At 35.6% G+C, this 15,066-nt stretch overlaps 2 protein-coding genes across 3 annotated transcripts in view; one reads left to right on the forward strand and one right to left on the reverse strand.

The window, feature by feature from the left end:
- Positions 1 to 4,896, forward strand: part of LOC131105180 (IgGFc-binding protein-like) — a 61,783-nt gene extending 56,887 nt beyond the window's left edge. Inside the window, exons 36-38 of the mRNA XM_058053045.1 lie at positions 1,550 to 1,692; positions 1,767 to 1,833; positions 4,414 to 4,896. Coding sequence (XP_057909028.1) covers positions 1,550 to 1,692; positions 1,767 to 1,799 — 176 coding nt within the window. The 3' untranslated portion in view covers positions 1,800 to 1,833; positions 4,414 to 4,896. The remainder of the gene's footprint in view (positions 1 to 1,549; positions 1,693 to 1,766; positions 1,834 to 4,413) is intronic.
- On the reverse strand, positions 895 to 14,865 carry LOC131105187 (dysbindin-A-like). 2 transcript variants are annotated; one of them, XM_058053052.1, is made up of 11 exons: positions 14,826 to 14,865; positions 14,245 to 14,441; positions 12,307 to 12,360; positions 10,718 to 10,768; positions 10,588 to 10,648; positions 9,203 to 9,335; positions 8,994 to 9,117; positions 8,356 to 8,378; positions 8,095 to 8,238; positions 5,551 to 5,679; positions 895 to 5,482 (listed from the first exon to the last, which is right to left on the reverse strand). In XM_058053052.1, exons 2-11 carry the CDS (start codon positions 14,298 to 14,300, stop codon positions 5,295 to 5,297), a joined length of 963 nt encoding a protein of 320 aa, XP_057909035.1. In that variant the 5' UTR covers positions 14,301 to 14,441; positions 14,826 to 14,865; the 3' UTR covers positions 895 to 5,294. The 2 variants fall into 2 exon arrangements, with proteins under 2 accessions (XP_057909035.1, XP_057909034.1); XM_058053051.1 differs by having other exon boundaries at positions 899 to 5,482; positions 8,994 to 9,126.
- Between the last annotated feature and the right edge of the window lie 201 nt (positions 14,866 to 15,066).

A 15,066-nucleotide genomic window follows, 5' to 3' on the forward strand; every position in this document is an offset into this window, starting at 1 on the left:
TATGAGAGTCATAATTTTGAGATTAAAAGTCATAATCATGAAATAAAGTCAATATAGGATTAGAAAGTTAACTAAAGTTAAAACTAAAACTAATACAAATTGAAATTATGACAGAAAGTCAATATAGGATTAGAAAATTAACTAAAGTTGATACAAATTGATGAAAATTATGACATAAAAAGTCATATTATATTTTCCTTTCAGTGGTTGAAAGGGGCTTCCATAAATACATGTACCTTTTCAAAGTAACACCACATAATACATAACACATACGTACATAAAACATATAGCGTAATATAACATTTAAAAAATATCCCAATGCCAGGTCATAATTAAGAGATTAAAAAGTAAAAAAAAATTTAGATGAAAAATGAAAATTATGGGATACAAATGGAAATTGATAAGTCAAAATTATGAAATGAAAAGTTGAAAAGAAATTTTAAAAAATCAAAATTACGAGTTAAAATGTTGTATTTCTGAGAAAAAAAAGGTCCAAATTACAAGATAAAATTTATGCGATTACAAAAATTATGACATAAAAAGTGGAAGTTTTGACCTAAAAATAAGATAAGTCAAATTTATGAGTCATAATTTTGAGATTAAAAGTCATAATTATGAAATAAGGTCAATATAGGATTAGAAAGTTAACTAAAGTTAAAACTAAAACTAATACAAATTGAAATTATGACAGAAAGCAATATAGGATTAGAAAGTCAACTAAAGTTAAAACTAAAACTGACAGTTGAAAAAATTTTGATGAAAATTATGACATATAAAGACCTCGATAAGACCTAGATAAGTAAATGTTAACATAATTTAAAAAATATATCAATGCCAGGTCATAATTAAGAGATTAAAAAGTAACACATTTTAGAAGAAAAATGGAAATTATGAGATAAAAAATGGAAATTGATAAAAGTCGAAATTATGACATGAAAAGTTGAAATTGTGAGACAGAAAATGTAAATTGTAAGATGAAAAGAATTTTAAAAAAAAATCAAAATTACGAGTTAAAATGTTATATTTCTGAGAAAAAAGGGTTCAAATTACAAGATAAAATGTATGCGATTAAAAAAATTATGACATAAAAAGTGGAAGTTTTGCCCTAAAAATTCATTTGAGATAAAAAGTTATGATACTACAAATCATAAGATAAGTCAAATTTATGAGAGTCATAATTTTGAGATTAAAAGTCATAATTATGACAAAGTCAATATAGGATTAGAAAGTTAACTAAAGTTAAAACTGAAACAAGTTGATAAAAATTTGATGGGAATTTTGACATAAAAAGACCAAATTTTGAAATAAAAACTAAAAAGTCATATTATATTTTCCTTTCAGTGGTTGAAAGGGGCTTCCATAAATACATGTACCTTTTCAATGTAACATAACACATACGTACATAAAACATATAGCATAATATAACATCATCACATTTCATTATGACTGAGGGGATGTGGAGAAATCCTTCCATCCTTCCATCCTTCCATCCTTCCATCCTTCCATGGAAACACAGTCTGCCATTTATTTTGCTGTGTGTGTGTGTCAGGGATGCAGTGTCCCGCCAACAGCATGTACAGCGTCACAGCGCCAGGATGTCCACTCAGCTGTGCGTCTTTGTCGTCACCTGTGGAGTGTAAAAGCCCCCCCAGTGAGGGTTGTGTGTGTAACCCAGGGTACTTTTCCACTCAGGTGAGATTATTTGCTGTGTTTTCTTTCATTCCACCAAAAAGTGTCGCACTGGGCCTGATGGGGTTTGCTTTTAGGGCGGCTGCGTGCCATTGGCCCAGTGTCAGTGAGTCAGGGTCTCCTCTCCGCCAAAATATCCCCAAGGTATGGCTTTCCTATCCTCAGGTGGACTTTTCATCTTAGAAATTTATATCAGTTATGACTTTAGCTCTCATTGTTCTTTTTTTATCTCACAATTTGGACTTTTTCTTCATCATTTTGACATTTTTTTAAAACCTCAGTTATGACTTCTCTCACACTTTTGACTTTTTATCTCATAATTATGACTTCATTTTGTCATAATTGTGACTATCTGTTAGTATGACTCATAATTTGTCATTTTTTTTAATCTCAGTTATGATTTCTCTCATACTTTGGACTTTTTATCTCATAATTACGACTTAATTTGATCATAATTGTGACTATTTGATAATATGACTCATAATTTTTCATTTTTTTAATCTCAGTTATGATTTATCTCAAAATTTTGATCTCATACGTCTGACTCTGATTTCTGAATTTGGACATTTTATCTCATAACCTTGACCTTTTGTATAATTCCGACTTAGTATCTCATAATTATGACTTTTCTGTCATATTTACAACTTTTTATCTCATAATTATTACTATCCTACCTCTTAATTATGAGTTTTAATCATGACTTCTCATAATTGACTTTTTCTCATTTTGACGTTTTTTTAAACCTCAGTTATGATTTCTCTCATACTTTTGACTTAATCTCATAATTACGACTTAATTTTGTCTTAATTGTGACTTCATCTGTTAGTATGACTCATCATTTTTCATTTTTTTAAATTTCAGTTATGATTTATCTCAAACTTTTGATCTCATACGTCTGACTTTGACTTTGGCTCATCATTGTATTTTTTTTTAATCTCACAATTTTGACTTTTTCTTTCATAATTGCGACTTTTTCTCATCATTTTGATGTTTTTTTTAAATCTCAGCTATGATTTCTCTCATACTTTTGACTTTTTATCTCATAATTACAACTTAATTTTGTCATAATTGTGACTTTATCTGGTAGTATGACTCATCATTTTTAATTTTTTAAATCTCAGTTATGATTTATCTCAAACTTTTGATCTCATACGTCTGACTCTGATTTCTGAATTTGGACATTTTATCTCATAACCTTGACTTTTTGGTCATAATTCCAACTTTGTGTCTCATAATTATGACTTTTCTGTCATATTTACAACTTTTAATCTCATAATTATTACTATCCTACCTCTTATGAGTTTTAATCATGGCTTATCTCATAATTGTGACTTTTTCTCATTTTGACATTTTTTTTTATCTCAGTTATGATTTCTCTCATACTTTTGACTTTTTATCTCATAATTATGACTTAATTTCATCATAATTGTGACTTTATCTGTTAGTATGACTCATCATTTTTCATTTTTTTAAATCTCAGTTATTTCTCAAACTTTTGATCTCATACGTCTGACTCTGATTTCTGAATTTGGACATTTTATCTCATAACCTTGACTTTTTGGTCATAATTCCAACTTTTAATCTCATAATTATTACTATCCTACCTCTTAATTATGAGTTTTAGTCATGACTTATCTCATAATTGTGACCTTTTCTCATTTTGACTTTTTTTTTTTTAAATCTCAGTTATGATTTCTCTCATACTTTTGACTTAATCTCATAATTACGACTTAATTTTGTCTTAATTGTGACTTCATCTGTTAGTATGACTCATCATTTTTCATTTTTTTAAATTTCAGTTATGATTTATCTCAAACTTTTGATCTCATACGTCTGACTTTGACTTTGGCTCATCATTGTATTTTTTTTTAATCTCACAATTTTGACTTTTTCTTTCATAATTGCGACTTTTTCTCATCATTTTGATGTTTTTTTTAAATCTCAGCTATGATTTCTCTCATACTTTTGACTTTTTATCTCATAATTACAACTTAATTTTGTCATAATTGTGACTTTATCTGGTAGTATGACTCATCATTTTTAATTTTTTAAATCTCAGTTATGATTTATCTCAAACTTTTGATCTCATACGTCTGACTCTGATTTCTGAATTTGGACATTTTATCTCATAACCTTGACTTTTTGGTCATAATTCCAACTTTGTGTCTCATAATTATGACGTTTCTGTCATATTTACAACTTTTAATCTCATAATTATTACTATCCTACCTCTTATGAGTTTTAATCATGACTTATCTCATAATTGTGACTTTTTCTCATTTTGACATTTTTTTTTATCTCAGTTATGATTTCTCTCATACTTTTGACTTTTTATCTCATAATTATGACTTAATTTCATCATAATTGTGACTTTATCTGTTAGTATGACTCATCATTTTTCATTTTTTTTAAATCTCAGTTATTTCTCAAACTTTTGATCTCATACGTCTGACTCTGATTTCTGAATTTGGACATTTTATCTCATAACCTTGACTTTTTGGTCATAATTCCAACTTTTAATCTCATAATTATTACTATCCTACCTCTTAATTATAAGTATTAATCATGACTTATCTCATAATTGTGACTTTTATCTCCAAACTTTGTTCGTTTTTATGTCATCATTCTGACTTTCTCTCATATTGTGGACTTTATCTGCTAATTATGACTTTTTCTCTGCTGACTTCGTTGCGTGTTTCCTAATGCGACTTTGTATCTCCTAAGGTGTGTGTGATGTTCTTCAAGAGGACATCCTGCATGAAGACGGCCCCCATGTGGAGAAAGGGATTGTGGGAAAAAGGGGAGAATCTTTAAAGCTGCTTTCTGCAAGGGACTCAACTGTCTGTACGCCTGTCGCTATCTGCGGGTAAATAATGGGGGCTTTATAAAGCAGCAGGGGTGTCCAACGTGCGGCCCCCGGGGGCCACCTGTAGCACAGAGCTTGTTGTTGTGGAAATAACATTTCTTAAAAAGTCAGCAAATTCTATGATAAGTTTAGGGGGGTTTGGGGTAGAACTGAATGGTTTTGTTGAGACCATCTCAGGATCTGTTCTTGTTCAAATAAAATGTCAGCAGTACCGCCGGGGTGGGTTCTTCATGCAGTACTTGCTCACAAGGTCAAATCATTAGGAACACCCAAAGTCGCCAATTGACCTAGCATGTTTTTGGAATGTGGGAGGAAACCGGAGTACCCGGAGAAAACCCACGCATGCAAACTCCACACAGAGATAGCCGGGGGTGGAATCGAACCCTGGTCTCCTAGCTGTGAGGTCTGCGCGCTAACCACTTGACCGCCGTGCAGCCGGAAGTCAAATCCAAATACAAGGTACTCAGGAGACGCGTTGAAAGAGGTTGTTGGCCAACGTAATGTTGGATGAGACACACAAGCACCAGACTTCACTGACAGTCTTTTCATTGCAAAAACCCCAAGTGTACACTGGATGAGATGTTAAGAAGGGTGTACAGAAACGGAAAGATGGGGTTGAAATGTTGATTTACTTACTAAAGACTTAGTGGATCATGAACACGACAAGCAGGAATCACCAATGGCCGCCATATTTGGGACCGACTAGTAGCAGGCAGCGTGTTTCCCCGGGTGGAGCAGGTTAACCAGAAGGCGCGTCCCCCAAAGAGTCACTGTCCTCCGAGCCCCCGGCCGCGTCAACCACCAACGTCATGTCGGGCTGAATGTCGTCCTCATCCGACTGAACCGTGTGACCGTCCTCGTCCTCTTGGACACATTCAGAGTCCTTATCAGAGCAGGTTTTGTCCAAGTCAGACTGGAGGTCCGGACCTGTTGGAGACGCGGACCCGTTAGCCAGGTATTGACGGAGTGAGCGTCGGGGTTTGAAACGGCTTCACCTGAGGTGAGGGACGACTCGGTGCTGGTGTCGTCTCCGGAGTTCAAGAAGTCATCCAAAGCCTCCTGGTCTGACGGGTCGGTGAACGTCATCTGATCCAGAACCCCCATCGCCGCCGCTTCTGCTGCGTCTGGATTGACAGCTTCACCTTACACTTCACTCCCGTTTCCTCTCATATGCGCCGTCGGCATCTACGCTTTCTCTCAACAACGCTTCGTCTTTTCTAGCGTACCGTCTCTTTAAATCCATTCATTAAAATGAAGCCACTTATGCATACACTATTATTATATACACTACCATTACACTATGATGAACGTTTGGTTTACACCTAATTTTGTTGGTTTTCATGTGCAGGGGAAAAAAAATCCAAATTCATTTGAGATAAAAAAAAAATTATACTACAAATCATAAGATAAGTCAAATTTATGAGAGTCATAATTTTGAGATTTAAAGTCATAATTATGAAATAAAGTCAATATAGGATTAGAAAGTCAACTAAAGTTAAAACAAGTTGATAAAAATTTGATGAAAATTATGACATAAAAAGACCTAATTTTGAAATAAAAAATAGTCATATTATATTTTCCTTTCAGTGGTTGAAAGGGGCTTCCATAAATAATAATACCTTTTCAATGTAACACCGCATAATACATAACATATAGATAAAACATATAGCGTAATATAACATAATTAAATGTTAACATAAATAAATGTTAACATAATTAAAAAAATATCCCAATGCCAGGTCATAATTAAGAGATTAAAAACAAATTTTAGATGAAAAATGGAAATTATGATTTAAAAAATAGAAATTGATAAAACACAATGTTTATGAGATGAAAAGTTGAAATCAGAGATAAAAAGTATGAGATACAATGTCATAGTTATGAGATTAAAAGTCAGAATTATGAGAAAAAGTTGAAATTGTGAGATAGAAAATGTAAATTGTAAGATGAAAAAAAAAAAAAAAATCAAAATTACGAGTTAAAAAGTTGTATTTCTGAGAAAAAAAAGGTCCAAATTACAAGATAAAATTTATGCGATTAAAAAAATTATGACATACAAAGTGGACATTTTTACCTAAAAAATCATTTGAAATAAAAAGTTATGATACTACAACTCATAAGTCAAATTTATGAGAGTCATAATTTTGAGATTAAAAGTCATAATTATGAAATAAAGTCAATATAGGATTAGAAAGTCAACTAAAGTTAAAACAAGTTGATAAAAATTTGATGAAAATTATGACGTAAAAAGACCTAATTTTGAAAAAAATAAAAGTCATATTATATTTTCCTTTCAGTGGTTGAAAGTGGCTTGCATAAATAATAATACCTTTTCAATGTAACACCACATAATACATAACATATAGATAAAACATATAGCGTAATATAACATAATTAAATGTTAACATAAGTAAAAAAATATCCCAATGCCAGGTCATAATTAAGAGATTTAAAAACAAATTTTAGATGAAAAATGGAAATTATGATTTAAAAAATAGAAATTGATAAAACACAATGTTTATGAGATGAAAAGTATGAGATACAATGTCATAGTTATGAGATTAAAAGTCATAATTATGAGAAAAAGTTGAAATTGTGAGATAGAAAATGTAAATTGTAAGTTGAAAAGAAATTAAAAAAATCAAAATTACGAGTTAAAATGTTATATTTCTGAGAAAAAAAGGTCCAAATTACAAGATAAAATGTATGCGATTAAAAAAATTATGACATACAAAGTGGACATTTTTACCTAAAAAATCATTTGAAATAAAAAGTTATGATACTACAACTCATAAGTCAAATTTATGAGAGTCATAATTTTGAGATTAAAAGTCATAATTATGACAAAGTCAATATAGGATTAGAAAGTTAACTAAAGTTAAAACTAAAACCAGTTGATAAAAATTTTATGAAAATTATGACAAAAAAGACCTAATTTTTGAAATAAAAACTAAAAAGTCATATTATATTTTCCTTTCAGTGGTTGAAAGGGGCTTCCATAAATACATGTACCTTTTCAATGTAACACCACATAGTACATAACACATACGTACATAAAACATATAGCATAATATAACATCTTTCCATCCTTCCATCCTTCCATCCTTCCATCCTTCCATCCTTCCATCCTTCCATCCTTCCATCCTTCCAAGGAAACACAGTCTTCCGTTCATATTCAATACAAAACGCCAAATAATGATGGTGCATTCATGGCGCCTGGGGAACAGCATATGGGGTGAAGTTGAACATTAATAAAACGGCGCTTGAATCGGATTTTACCGATATCCACAAACGCATCGTGATGAATCTCGACACCCATCAATTGGCATTCATACCAAGTGAATGAGCCGATGTACTCGCATCGATTAATCATCGATGTATCGATTAATATTGATTATTTTCCACACCCTTAGTGTTTACTGTACTATATATTGCTTTTTAGAAGGATAATATGTACTGTATGTGTAGTAGAGTAGTAGTAGTAGTAGTAGTAGTAGTAGTAGAGAGAGAGGGACGGGTGCAGGTAAAGGCGTACGTACGTCTGGGAATGAATCCGGTGGAGCGGTATTGTTCCAGGTCTTGGTGAAAGGCTTCTTCGTAGACTTTTTGCCGTTGCTTCAGTTTCTGCTGGCGACTTCGCTCCAGTTGGGCGGCTTTGTGCGCGTGCTCGCTGGTGAGCTGGGCTGCGTGCACGGAAGACACGTCATATTTCACACGTGCTTCCAGGACGCCTGGGTGAGCTCCAGCATCCTTTTACTTCCCAGACTTGCCAGCAAGAACATGGAGAAACAAGAGCTCACCTTCCAGTGACTTCAGTTCTCTCCTTTGGAAAGACAAACATCAGACAAACGGCCATTAAGACAGCAACACACTGTAGATGTGACTTTAGGGGTGTTATTTCATGACCAGAGGGCTCTAATAAAGTTAAAAAGCATATTTAGAAGGTGGTAAAAATGTTTTCAATGTCTTATGTGTCTACTATATTGGCTAATAGGAATGTAAAGGTGATTATAGGGGTGTTATTTCACGACTAGAGGGCTCTAATAAAGTTAAAAAGCATATTTAGAAGGTGGTAAAAATATTTTCTATGTCTTATTTCTACTATATTGGGTAATACGAATGTAAAGGTGATTATAGGGGTGTTATTTAGTGACTAGAGGGCTCTAATAAAGTTTAAAAGCGTATTTAGAAGGTGGTAAAAATGTTTTCTATGTCTTATGTCTACTATATTGGGTAATAGGAATGTAAAGGTGATTATGGGGTGTTATTTCATGCTCTAATAAAGTTAAAAAAAGCATATTTAGAAGGTGGTAAAAATGTTTTCGATGTGGAAGCAATGGAGGGCCATAAAGGTAGATTAGTGTACTCAGTCGTGTGGAAGATTAGCATGTATGAAATGAGTAGAAGCCATATGTTTTTTGTGTCATGAAGGCGGTACCTCTTGTGCTTCTTATAGGTTTCCAGTTGGTCAAGATGATGCTGTTTGGACGTCTGCTGCTCACAGCGACAACACAGCGTCTCCAAGTGCACCAGTCTGCTCTCCATCTCCTCAAAGTCGCCTTCTAAATGAGCTGGACAAAGAAAAAAAAAGACGCAGCATTTAACTTCCAGGCCGACGATATGTTGGTTCCCACCCCCGTCTGGCACCTATGGAAGCCGTGACGGCGTCGAGTTGGTCGATAAAAGCGGGCAAGCTTTGCAACTGCTCCTGTAGTTGCGTCAGTGCAGATCGTCTCTTCTCCCAAAGTGCTGACAGCATCACCACGTCCCCATCCACCACCTAGCAAAGCCACAGAGAAAATACACTCTTATTACAGCCACCTTCTTCTTCTTCATCCTCCATCATGGCAAGTACATGACCCTTTATAGTTCATGGTTATGCTATTAAAATTATGTTATGTTAAATTATTCATTCATTCATTTTCTACCGCTTTTCCTCACGAGGGTCGCGGGGGTGCTGGAGCCTATCCCAGCTGGTCGCCAGCCAATCACAGGGCACATATAGACAAACAACCATTCACACTCACATTCATACCTATGGACAATTTGGAGTCGCTAATTAACCTAGCATGTTTTTGGAATGTGGGAGGAAACCGGAGTACCCGGAGAAAACCCACGCATGCACGGGGAGAACATGCAAACTCCACACAGAGATGCCCGAGGGTGGAATTGAACCCTGGTCTCCTAGCTGTGAGGTCTGTGCGCTAACCCCTGGACCACCGTGCCGCCCATGTTAAATTATGCTTCTTCATAATAGTATATTGGGGCGGTCAAGTGGTTAGCGCGCAGACCTCACAGCTAGGAGACCAGGGTTCAATTCCACCCTCGGCCATCTCTGTGTGGAGTTTGCATGTTCTCCCCGTGCATGCGTGGGTTTTCTCCGGGTACTCCGGTTTCCTCCCACATTCCAAAAACATGCTAGGTTAATTAGCCACTCCAAATTGTCCATAGGTATGAATGTGAGTGTGAATGGTTGTTTGTCTATATGTGCCCTGGGATTGGCTGGCCACCAGTCCAGGGTGTACCCCGCCTCTCGCCCAAAGACAGCTGGGATAGGCTCCAGCACCCCCGCGACCCTTGTGAGGAAAAAGCGGTAGAAAATGAATGAATAATAGTATATTCGTTTTTTTCATTTGACTCTAGTAAAATGACTGCTGCTTTTGTTTCTGTTTTTTCTTGTTCCATGATGTTTGAAGAACGTCCCACAGGCAGCTCCTTGGACACGTTAGCGGCGTTACTTTCATCTGCTGCATTGATTCCGTCGGATAAGAAAAGCTTTGTCAATGTCGGCCTGATCCATGTCTTTATTCAACACACCATGCACACTCACAGCGTTGCAGCAAATCACTGCAATGGTTAATTGTATTCACCCAAACATTGGACGACGTGTGTCTGCGGCTGAAACCAAATCCCATCAACACTCTGAATGGTGCTGCTCATGATTAAACTTCTTCTTCTGGTGAATTACTCGCTGAGAAGATTTTGGTTCATTTAGCCAAGTATGAAAATAGTAGAAGAAGAAGTAGATTTACCTCGGCAGCCTGACCACAGTCTTTGGTTTTCTTGTGGAGCACAAACCAACTCTCCTCATACCTACACAAACACATCATTGGCACGTCATACATCTTGTGTGTGTGTGTGTGTGTGTGTGTGTGTGTGTACCTGCTGAGGATGTCTTGTCCAGCAGTGAACTGAGGAAGACTTTCTTCTAACCTTGAAAGCAAACAAGACAAAGTAGAGCAGGGGTGCTCACACTTTTTCAGCATGCGAGCTACTTTTAAAATGACCGAGTCAAAATGATCTACCCACTACAAAAATGCAAAACATCTATTTATTTTCAAATGTATTGAGGATTATTTGTACGTACAATGTATGTTGATGTACCTTACATAACCAAATGAGCCAATATTGCAAAACACACATAATTAACTATTAACATTTTTTGTAATTACCTGAGTTTACTTTGATGACTTGCACTGAATTGAACCAGCCAGGGATGCATAGTCCGGACAGTAGCTGCTGATAGCCAGCCTCAAGCACACTTCCAAATGTTTATCAGTCATGGATAATATCCGTATCATAATATCCGTATAATATTCCATATCCGTATGGAAGTGATATGTTTTTGCCTTTTTACTTGGTCCAGCTCCTTCACTCATTTTAGTGACCATAAACTTTAGCGAGGGCTTAAAATCTGACGCAATTCGCCGACTAGCTTAGCACTTTGCATCGTTGTTTACGCATGAGCGGTGACCTAAAGGTCAAAATTCAGTTGTCATCTGATTGGTTGTCCTGTATGTCAATCAAGTAACGGGGATGGATGATAGGCTGACATCGTAAGTTCTGCTGCACTTAGAGACGTTGTTTGATTTGATTGGTCGCCCGAAGGGCAACATTCAGTTGTCATCTGAATGGCTGCCCTGTATATCAATCAAGTGACGGCATTGATGCTGGGATGATATTTTTTTAATGTCACGCCGCGATCGACCAGCGATCGACCAGTACCACCTCCGCGATCAACCGGTAGATCGCGATCGACTTAATGAGCACCCCTGAAGTAGAGGAAAGGTAATAAAGGACTGGGTCATGGATGGTTGGTTCCACGAAAAACACAAAAGGAACACGTTAAATCTCCTTTACGGCGGGCGGCTATTTGGTTCCACACCTGACTGTGACTCGTGAAGTAGGATTCCTGTTTATGACCTTCTGAATATGCTACAAATATTTCTATTTTAATGTCATTGTATGGTCATATCACCCCTTCGGTACGAGGTAAAAACAAAACAAAACAAAAAAACCTTAAACTGTATTATCTGCCTTATGTCTATTTTATCAGTTAATTTGAGTGTAAAGGTGACTATAGGGGTGTTATTTCATGTCTGGGAGGGCTCTAATAAAAGTTAAAAAGCATATTTAGAAGGTGGTAAAAATGTCGTACTTCGGTACGAGGTGCATTTAAAAAAAAAAAAAAAAACTGTATTATGGAAAGCAGGAAGTGAACAAATGTAACAGTTAGTGATTGTAAAAGTACCAGATGGAGGGGTAGGATTTAATAAGCTTTGCTTCTTCCTACTCCTTTTGGACATGTGGAACTGTGAACTGATTATGGGATGCACTCAATTGTAATCTGATGCATGTTCAAATGAAATAAAACCATTAGCATTACCATTACCATTAGCATTTTTAGGCTTGACAATGCTTCATTTTACATGTGTGCATATTACTGTAAACGTCACGGGCAGCAAACGTACCTGGACTTCCTCCTGCTTTTGGACTCCTTTGTTTTGTCTCCAAGTGTTTTTAGGCTAACAGAAACAAAAACAAATCCATCAAGCTGTGCAACACACAACAAAACAGACTCCACACCAGAAGGCCAAGGATGTCGACACTAAGAATCGACCGATACATCGGCCGGCTGATATATGGGGCCGATATTTGCGTTCTTCACTTGAATCGGTATCGGCCGAGAAAAATACATCGGATTTTTCCGCCGCATGATTTACAGACAGGCATCCGCCGGGTAGCTTTGTGTTGCCGGAGGACCCTGCAACACACGCAGTCGCGGTACCCCTCCCACACTGCTAGAGTGGTGAATCACAACAAGGGTTCATTCATTCGTTCAGTGTTTACATTTCAATAAATATTTGTTTCAACTTGAGACCTGTAATATTTGTTATCATTGTCATTTTTTCATGTAAATTGAGGGAGCAAAAGCAGTATCGGCCACTGGCTAAGCATGATGGGAAAAAAATCGGTATCGGCCCGAAAAAAAAAAACATATCGGTCGATCCCTAGTCGACACATCCTTCTTTAACAAACATATACATAAACATTGAAAAGAAACTCTGTGCAATCTTCATATTAATAAAGGCATAAATAAAGGCATATCTTTATCTCTTTTGTCAAGAAAAACAACTTCCTTTCAATAGCAAAGTTGGAATATTCAAGAATTGGGTGGAAGAAAAGATTAGCGGAATAAAGTCAAGTCAAGACAAATATAGAAAGCTGAAATTGTAAGTACTCATATTATTATCTGAAGAAATGAGGTCATTTTATCAGCATGATGGGGCCCTATGAAATTTGTTTTATTTCATTCCACTTTTGTTTTTTGTTTGTTTCTTTCGTCTTTTTCCCTGATTATGGGGTCGCCGCAGCGGATCTTTTTGATCCGCATACTGATTCCACAATTTTTGTTTTTAATTTTTTACAATTCCAGTTTTTTCCATTGTGATAATTTCCACGAGATTCCACTTTAATTCAGTTGTTATTGGCTAATTCCGTGATTCTGTTCGCAAATATGGAAATAATAACAATTGTTCACATCATATTCTAATAAGTTTCAATTTTAACAAGTAAATACTATGAGAAGAAATATTAAAATATAAACATATTATGGGGAAAATTATATTAAAATATGAAGAAAAATATTTTGTTGCATAGAATTGAAAAATTAAAGATTTTTTTTTACGTTTTAAGTAGTTTATGAGAAACAAAGAAAAATCAAGTTGTCATTTCAGGAAAACGAGGTGGGGTTCTAATATGGGAATCTTAAGGGAATATTATTGGAATAAAAAGCAGGAGGGAAGTGAAATTGTGGTAAAATGGAAAAATAAGAGCAGAATTAGAAAAAACAGCTGTACTTACATAGTCATTTTCTAACAAAAGTCATACTATAAAGAGAAAAAAATGTTTCAGTTATTTTTCTGAAGTCGTAAAGTTATGAGAAACCAAAAAGTAATAAATAAAGTTGTCGTTTTTGGGGAAAAGGTTCTAATATTATGGGAATAAAGTCATATATTACATGATGAACATTTGCAATAAGTTTAAATAAAAAGCAGCAGAAATAAGGTAAAAAGAGCCGTAATGTTAGAGTAATGTTTTTTTTTAACGTTGCAATTTTTACAAGGTTATGCGATACCACCATGGTATCGATATTTGGATCGTTCCGCCCACCTCGACTTTCTCCCCAGATTGACAGACAGAGTTGATCTTACATCACATGACCGTCAGCTGAGAGCAATCACTTGGAAAGGCTAACGACCTAGCTTTTTTAGCAGTTTAGCTATAAGACCGTTTATGTGTGCGTGGTAATTCACAACTCATGTGTCATGTACTATGTAACATAAAGGCCACCGTCTGTTCCACTCTACTAAAATGTCGGCAAACAAGCACGGACGAATCATACCAACCCTGTGGTTAAATCCTGTTGCACCATGTGAAGTCTTTCCCTGAAGTTTTCAAACATGATTCCGCCGAGTGCTTTAATTCCCAAGATGTGCTGTGTTGTGGAATGGATCCGCTTTTACATGCTGATGCTCGTCTTCCGCAATTCTTCTTCTACGCTGCAGTAAACCCCGGAGACTCTTTACTGCCCTCTCTGGTCTCGCTGTGAAACAACATTTCATGAAACGGGGTATTGCTAATGCCAGATTCTTTCAACTCCTACAGTAATGCTAGCAGCACTCAATGGTCTGTGTTGGGACACTACGGTATTCTATGACCATAGTCATAGACTATGGAAGCTGAATTAAAGCAAAGGGTGGTCTTGGCCACTATATTGTACTGCGTATTTTTCTGATAATAATAATAATAATTCACTGGTTAAGTTATATGGATCTGCAAGGCATCCCTCGTTTATCACGTTTAATTGGCTTCAGGACCCCCAATGATATACACACTGGACATGAAATAGTCACCTTTACACTCCTATTACCCAATTTAGTAGAAAAATAAGCATTAATAACACAATATAATATGTATAGATTCAAACCTGTTAGCAACTTCCTTGTTGTTGTTACTTCCGGTACGTACGACGGTGGTGATTGTCTCAGCAATGGAACATTACTGACATCTAGTGACCAGTGTGGAATACTACATATGAACGTGTCTTTCAATGTGCTTTATGTCTTCAATTTCTATTTTAGTTCTTCTAGTCCTTTATTATTATTACTATTATACTATTATTAATATATATGATATACTGTATATAATATACTAATATATACTATTAT

This window comes from Doryrhamphus excisus, chromosome 17 (assembly GCF_030265055.1).
Source record: "Doryrhamphus excisus isolate RoL2022-K1 chromosome 17, RoL_Dexc_1.0, whole genome shotgun sequence".
Taxonomy (NCBI): domain Eukaryota; kingdom Metazoa; phylum Chordata; class Actinopteri; order Syngnathiformes; family Syngnathidae; genus Doryrhamphus; species Doryrhamphus excisus.